The sequence below is a fragment of the Tachyglossus aculeatus genome, chromosome X1, assembly GCF_015852505.1.
Source record: "Tachyglossus aculeatus isolate mTacAcu1 chromosome X1, mTacAcu1.pri, whole genome shotgun sequence".
Lineage (NCBI taxonomy): Eukaryota > Metazoa > Chordata > Mammalia > Monotremata > Tachyglossidae > Tachyglossus > Tachyglossus aculeatus.
Genome location: NC_052101.1, coordinates 120,404,311 through 120,412,265, shown reverse-complemented (window position 1 = coordinate 120,412,265; position 7,955 = coordinate 120,404,311). Strand labels below are relative to the sequence as shown.

The following is a 7,955-nucleotide window of genomic DNA, read 5'->3' as shown; positions in this document are numbered from 1 at the left end:
TCGCGGGTCTCTGCAAGACCTGAGCCTCTGAAAAGGGCTAAAAGACACCAAATTGTGTCTTTCTGACCCATTAATTCTTCCTGACAGTACCAAGCCTCTTCCCACTTGCTTTCCCTTTCACCCCATACTCAAATACAAAGTTGGCCTCTTTAGCGGGAGGGGCACTAAGGCTGGTGCCTAGCTTTGGGCTCACGGTCACAATGCCCTTCCCACTCCCTTCCTTCCCTCTTCAAGCAGGTGTGCGTCGCCAGATGCGCAGGTGCTTCTTGGGGATCTTTGGAGACACCTCCACATTTGGAGCGGAAACCCCAGATCCCACCAGAAGCCCTCCCCACCTCTGGCCCCGCTGCTTGGGGCCCAGCTACTCTCGGGGATTTGGGGAGCGGGAGGGGTTGCCTATCCCAGTGGTTTGGTCCCAGACGCCAGAGGTTTAAATCTGGAGCCTGGGCAGCGTCCTCGCCGAAGAGCCGGGCGAGCCGAGAGTGCCGGCCGGTCGGCCGGCCGGGGCTGCCCACGCACGGCTCTCCGCTGCCACCTAGCGGTCAGAGCGGAACGGCCGCGCCATTCCTCGGACCACTGTTCCCCTTCACTCACCTCGATAGCCGGCAAGACTTGTTCTGTCCACCCTGGGGGCTGCCGGAGGACCGGCAACCTCAGCACTCCCCAACCCTCTTGAGGCCGGGAGCTGGCTCTGCTGCAGTCCTCTTCCTCTACCTGTGAGAAGGGAGGTAGTTGTGTCTTTCTGAGGATTGAAAAAAAAAACCACCGACGTTTCAGTTTAACGCGCGGGTTTTTGTTTTTTTCTTCTTCTTCAGCCGGGACGGTCAAAAATCAGAAGCCAGTTATCGTTCTTTGGATCAGACCAATCGCGGTTTCTGGTTTGCGGTTTTGAAACCAATTTTCTGGGTTCCGACCTGGGAGTTTTCTCTTTGGGAAAGTGACCGCAGCGGTCTCCTTCTCTTGAATCCCTGGCGACTTTGGGGTCCGTTCCCCCCGTCCCGCTTTCCGGAGCTGGGAAGAAGGAGGGGGAGGAAGAAGCAGCGCCGAGAGGGTCTAGGGAAAAGGGGGAAAGAGAATTGGGAGCCGCCGCCGCCGCCGCCGCTACCACCAACCTCCTCCTCCTCCTCCATCCCCCTCCAGGGGCTCGGGGCCGGGCCGGGCCGGGTGCTACGGGCTTGTCTCCCGTGACCGGCTCGTGCTAAAATTATACTGGGCCCTGGCCAGCAGCGGTTATTTTTACCTCCCCGCAGCGGGGCCTCGACGCTTTCCGACCAGGTTTCCAGTTGCAACTCTGGGGCTCCGGGGGCTGATCTCGCTGCGGTACCTCTGCTCCCCCTTCCCGCTGGTGGACCCGGGGACCCGAGCTTGCTCGCCTTCCAGCCTCTGCTCTTCATCGCAGGACCATGTGGCTAGGGGAGGAGATGTTGGGCGACTATTTACCCGGCCAGGGCTTACTGGGGTACGCTTTTTACGCTTGGTTGGGAGTGTAACGTCCGTGCCTTCTGTCGGGTGTGCGAACACACTTGCGGGCACACACAGAATCACAGAAGCATCGGCAAAGACACAGGGACCCTCCCTTCCCACATCCACATTCACCCGTGGACATACAGACACAAAACCGAACGAACATCCGGAGGCACACTACACACACACATGCACACGCACATTCACGCGCATCTCGCGCGCGCGCGCGCGCACACACACACACACACACACACACACACACACACACGCCCATACTCACTCCCCTCCGGTTCTGGGCCCCGTAATTGTGGGAGCCCCGAGGTTTCCGGGGTGACTGGAAGGAGCTGCTGACCCTCTCCGGCCCGGAGGCCCCAGCAGCTGGGATCAGTCCAGGGCTAGGAGATCGGAGGTGGGGGGATTGGGGAAGGGGGAGGGGAGAGGGCGGGTATCGCTGAGGAAGCCCAGAGCCCGGAAACCTCAGTGATGTGTGTGACAGCGAGGGGCCTGCACTGTGTCCAGGTCCCCGACTCGCTCGCGGCCCCCTGCTCTCTCGCGCCCCCCCAACACACACACACACACACACACACACACACACACACACACACACACACACACACACACTCTCACACACACCCTCGGGGGAGCAGGGACTTGGCGCTCCGGGCTACTGCCGGCTGGATTCCAGGTTCTGCGCCGAAAATTATGGCCGGGGGGCGCGGGAGCCCGGCCGGATGTTTAGCGGATCCGGGCCTGGGGCGGGAGGGAAAAACGATCTTTCCGAGCAGAGCGCTAGCGAGGCCCGGAGCCTGGCCAGTGTCACTGCGCTGCTCCACTCGGCGGGGGACGGGAGTGGGAGGGGGCGCGGGGTCCGGCTCTACTCGGGCCAGAGGTCTGGGGCTTGCCCGTGGCCTGAGCCCACTGTTGGGTAGGGACTGTCTCTATATGTTGCCAACTTGTACTTCCCAAGCGCTTAGTACAGTGCTCTGCACACAGTAAGCGCTCAATAAATACGATTGATGATGATGAAGTGAATGGTGGGGGGGACCACTCGCTAAACTCCGGCTCTTTCCTTCGCCCTCATCCGGACCGGGAGTCGGTGAGCGGGGCTCAGGAGAGAGATACACCTGGCAGTACCCGGCGGGGACATTCCGTGCGGGTGGTCTGTCCCCCTCCCCCATCTGCTCTTCTCTCCCGTCCCCGCGCCCAGCCCCGGCTCCGATTTCAGCTCCGCGTTAAGCCCTGTCTGCTAGGCGGGAGGCGGTGGGAGGCGGGGAGGGCGAGGGAGGCATGGCTGCAAGACGGGGGGTCCGAGACGCCCCCCCAAACTCCCGCTCTCAGGCCCAAACTTTCTCTGAGAAGTTGGTGTGAAGGGGAAAGAGGATTGGGGCGGTAGGCGGCTTGGCCCGTTCGGCGGCTAGACACCAGCTGGGGGATTTCTCGGAGCGGTCTCCCCCTTCTAGACTGTGAGCCCACTGTTGGGTAGGGACCGTCTGCATATGTTGCCAACTTGTACTTCCCAAGCGCTTAGTACAGTGCTCTGCACACAGTAAGCGCTCAATAAATACGATTGATTGATTGATTGATTGATTGAGGGGAGGGAGAGGGGAGGAGGACGGGAAGGAGGGAGGGAGGGAACGAGAGGAAGAGGGAGGAAGAAAGGGAGGGGAAAAGGGAAGAGAAAAGCACTGTCTTGGAGAAGGAGAGAGTGGGTGAGGGGAGAGAAGAGGGGGCAGGAGGTGGAGAAATGGGAGAGAGAGAGCTGGGTCCGGCCCCGTCTACAGTTTAACTCGAGGGTTGTAAGCCCCTCAGAAAGCGAGGCGGCAGAGCGACCCCGCCCCAAGCACCTCCCTCTCCCCGCCCTCCTTCCCCTTCCCACTCCCATCTCCCCTCCCCTCACCCGCCTTCCGCGCCCGCAAAGAAAAAGCCGGGCAAGTCCGCGGGGCAGCGCGGAGTGGACAGAGCGAGCGGAGTAAGAGTCCTCCTCTCCGCCACCGCCGCCTCCGCCACCGCCTCCCGCCGCCCCGCAGCCACCAGCCGCCCCGCCGGAGCAGCCTCCGCTCCGGGGCCGGCCGAGGGGAGTCCCACACCCGCCTGAGACGACGCCCCAAGATGTTGGCTGGAAAGCGCAGCCCCCCCGCTACTTCGCCGGGCGCCTCGCCCGGCAGCTCGCCCCGTAACTCGCCCCGCAACTCGCCCCGCAACTCGCCCCGCAATTCGCCCCGCAACTCGCCCCGCAACTCGCCGGTACTCTTCAGGAAACTGCTGGTGAACCAGAGTATCCGCTTGCAGCGCCGCTTCACCGTGGCGCACCCGCTTTGGTGAGAGGCCCCGAGAAGTGAGATGGTGGAGGGGGACGGGGACCACGGCACCGAGACAGGCCGAGTGGGGGCTCCAGGGCTCGGGATCTGGGGGACGTTGTTCACTGGGGCCCAAGGGTGGGGGGCGGGAGGCGCTCCTGGGCGTCCTGAATCCCACTCCTTCCCGGCGCTGCCCTCGTCCCGTCCCGGCTGACCAGCGACCCCCACCTAGCCAGGGAGAGCCCAGAGCGGAGCTGGGGACCGGGGACCGGGGACCGAGGTGGGGTCGATGCCCTTGTAAAGTCCCCTGGGGCCCAGCCGCTGCGCCGCCCAGGCGGAGGGGGGCGGCGAGCTCCTCGCAGTCCAGGAAAGTGTCCAGCCAGAGCGGGGCAGCCCGGGGGTGCGGGGGGGTGGGACGGTCCCACGGCTCAAGCAGAAAACTGCGCTTCGCAGGAGCGGCCCCAGGGCGCTCGTTTCCCCGGGTCGGGGAGAGTGCGTGGCGGTCTGGGTAGCGGAAGCCCGTTGGCAGCATCTCCGGGCCGGCGGGCGCGACGGGGAAACCCAGGGAAAAGATCCCGCCCGGGATCCCGGTGGCGTCGCTTACTCCGGGCTGGGCGCCTCTCCCGCCAAGCCTCTCTCGGGGCTCGCAAGCCACGTTTGTGGCGTAAACTGCGCTGTAGGCGAGAGATCGTCTGGAAAGCCCAGGAGCTTCGCGGGCAGAGGGGCAAGTAGGAAAACGCTGACCGCGGGGTCGGAGCTTCGCCGGGGCCTTCCGTCTGGAGCCGCGCGGCTCTCCGACGGGGTCGCGCGAGCGTCATCCAGGTAGGTAGTTGCCTTCCCAGGTGAGAGACGGGCCCGGGTCTCGCAGGAGACCCAGTGCCAGGTCCCCTTCCGGCGCCTGTCCCGCAGCCCTCCCCTGGGGCGCGTGGAGAGAGGTGACTGATGACCGGCTGCCTTTCTGGTCGCTTTGATCTCCCATCCCAACGCCCCGGGGGACCCCCGAGGCAGCTGGACCCGGTCTTCCCAGCTCCGCATCTCGCTCACCTAGCGGCAATTTACTGCGGACCGCAACGGGAACTGCTCCCTGGCGGGCGGAGCGGCAGAGAGTCAGCCCCTATCCCCTGGTTTGTAGCGGCCGTTCCTTAGTTCCTTGTTCACAGGTGCATCCGGCGGCCGAGGAAGCCGTACCCAAGGGTGGTTCAACTCATTGGCTTGCGCAGGTTGAGCCCCTCAGGGGGCTTTCCGTCTCAGCCCCTTTGCCGCGGGGAAAGGGCTGGAACCTGTGTTCTGAGTTGGCTCAGGGAAGGAGAGGAAGGGAGTGGCCGGCCCAGATCTGCCCTCCTCTGGGGACCTCGGGCATTGGACAGTAAATTCAGTCCCGCCAGATAAATCCCCCATCACATCCTTCTTGAGATACCCCCGTGCCCGGGAATTTATCAAAACACATCCAAAGGCATAGTTCACATTTTTCAGTAGGCTCTTCTCTTTCCTTTTCCCTACCCCCAACCCCTCTGAATTTCTCCCCGGAGTACAAGGCTCTGGACTGAGCGTTGTATTTCATCCCTGTCCCCTCAAAGCTAAACTTACCCTTTTCCTGCTCCCCCCATCCCACACCACCATGGAGCTCATGAAGAGGTGGGGCGGGGGGCGGGGAACGAACATAGTGTCTGGCTCTGCCAGCTGGGGGCCAGAGGCTGTAGATCCTGGGCCGCGGCTTTGGACGAGATCCGTCTTCTCAGCTGGCAGAAATGCAGGACTCCGGCCAAGTCTAAGGTAGGGTAGTGGGTTCTTGCCATAGGTACATATACAGGGAGTACGGAACGTAGTCATGATGCCCAGTCTCGCTGCTGAGTGTGGTACGTCCATGTGAGTCGGGGATAATTTGAAGTGGTGGAGGGCACATCCCTTCCTCTGTCAGAACCCCACTCTGGCTACCGCTGCTAGACTGGGGAGGAGACGTAGCCACTTTCTTCGACACTTCCCCACCTGGGAGCTAGGGGAGGAAGCTTGTGTGGGGCGAGGGAGGGAGGTGGATGCTGTGGTCGGGGGGCGGATGGGCCTTACCGGGCACATTTGCAGGTGCCTCAGGGCTAGCTCTGTCCTGAAACTCGGCAGCCCCATCGTCAGTACGGTGCTTTTCTGCGCTACCCTGTGGATGCCACATAAAGTAGCATCCGCGAACCAGAGGCCGGGGACAAGGGGCTGGGAGGACGGGGCTGGGGAGGGAACTAGGTTGGGAGTGGCAGGTAAGGTTTAAAGAGCTAAAGGATCAGAGCGATCCTATTAGGGGACTTTTCAGCCCTTTCCGAAGCTTGCGGTCTTGTCTGAGGCCTGGGGTGGACACTGACTTCACCGTCCCAAATGGAAATCCGTGGGACACTGACTCCCAACGCCCCCAGAGGGTTGGCACCCCTGAGAGGCCCTTCCTGTGCCCACACCTGCCCTGGATTCCTAGGCTCTCTTTTCCCCCAGGTTAGGGTCAGTTAGGAAGGAGGGTTCTTCTCTTTAAGGACCATGGGGCTTGTTGAGAGACAGCCACTCCCCTCTCCTCAAGAGAGAGGGGAGACAACCTGGCTCTGGGAGAAAACAAAAGGGCTGAAACCCTGTCCGCCCGGGTTGCACTACCACCCGGGATCCGGAACGAGCCGGCCCGGGCAGGGGGCCAGGCGGCAGGGAGACCGAGAACTCCAGCTGCCACTCTCACACAGGCCCCTTTGTGTCCAAATCCCGAGGGGCAATGCCCATCAGCCGTTTCCCTGAGGCTCCTACAGTGGCTCAGGGTACCTGGGGGCTAGGTACTGTCTGAGGAAGGGTCTGGGCACGAGTTCCCGATGGGTGGGCATGTATGCCGGGGTTCCATGTGTGTAAGTGGCCTTGATTCTGTGTGAATATGCACGGATTCGGTGTGGGTGCCTCAGTTCTACGTGTGCACAGATCCAATGGATGTCTTCATTGATTCGTGTGTGCGCACGCGGGTGCGTGTGTGTGCAGCGTACATGGATCCAAGTGCATATACTTGGATTCAGTGTATGTGGGCGGGTGTGTGTGTGTGCAAATGGATTTGGTGTAGCTCATGGTTTCTGGGTGTGTACGTTTGTCTGTGTACAGACTCAGTATGCGTGTGCAAGAGCTCCGTGTGAGGGTCACGGACTCTATGTGTGTCTGTGAACTCCAAGGGATACACATGGCTTCAATGCGTATACGCGCACTTGTGTGTGTATGTACGTACTCTGCGCACGCACGTGCGAGACAGAGGATGGTGACTCAGACGGACCTACAGCTCTTGATCTAGGCTTCTGTCTGTCCTTGAGTCCCTCTCCGGAGGCCTCACCCGCCTCCTGTAGCCCTGGCTCTGGGTTGCTGAATCCCAACTGGTCCCAGCCCTCCCTCCTTCCCTTCTCTCCCACCCCCGCCCTGCGTTCCCTTCTCTCCCTCTCCCGGGGACCCGGCCATCTGCTTTGGAGCTTTCGAGTGTTTGTTGTTGCAAGGAGACTCTCGGGGCAGCGAGGAGGCCACTCCTGGGATGAGGCTCGGGACCGAGCTCCCTGGGAAGCGGGACTAGGACAGCGTGGGGCGGGGGGACCCCGTCCCCTTTCCCACACACCGCCCAGAGGATCCGCAGAGAGAGACCCCACAGAGAGCTCTCCTTCCTCCCTCACGTCCGTTCGCGCCCTCCCCCATTTCCAGTTCCCCCGGCTCTGGCTGGATTTCCAGGGCCAGTTCTCCACTCCTTTCCAGGACGTCCGGCTCTCCCCGCCGCGACCCCAGCGGGCCGGCTCTCTTGCTTTGCCCAGCTCTCCCCCGCCACCCTTCTCTCCCCCTCTTCCAGTGGCCGTGGTCCCTGCCCGGCCAGTTCTCCCCTCTCCTCACCGCAGCGGGCCGAGGGCTGACATCTCTCTCTTCCCTGTGCCGTCGAGGGAGGTAGCTCCCCGGGAGTCAGCGGGACGGTCGCAGGAGTGAGGAGGGGGCGGCGCAGGCAGGCAGATGGGGATGGAGGGAAGAGCCAGCTCCAGAGGACAGGAAGCGCCCTTTTCTTTGGACCCGTCAGCGGTCAAAACCGGCTGCGGTCTCCCCTCTCCCACAGCGGGAACGGGAGCGGGAGTCCCGCGGGTACCGGGCCCCGCCCCTCTCCGCCCGTGCGCCCCGTCGGCCCAGGGGAAGGAACCGCCTGGCTCGGAGATGGACAATCGGCTG

General features: G+C 62.7%; 1 protein-coding gene across 3 annotated transcripts in view; it reads left to right on the top strand.

Annotated features, from left to right (window-relative positions):
* The first annotated feature begins 3,468 nt into the window (after window positions 1-3,468).
* Window positions 3,469-7,955, top strand: part of PDE4C (phosphodiesterase 4C) — a 28,560-nt gene continuing 24,073 nt past the window's right edge. For all 3 annotated transcript variants that reach the window (XR_005457338.1, XM_038772175.1, XM_038772173.1), the window contains exon 1: window positions 3,469-3,782. Coding sequence is in view for 2 of the 3 variants with exons in the window: in XM_038772175.1 (XP_038628103.1) it covers window positions 3,574-3,782 (209 nt within the window). In the remaining variant the exon portion in view is untranslated. The remainder of the gene's footprint in view (window positions 3,783-7,955) is intronic.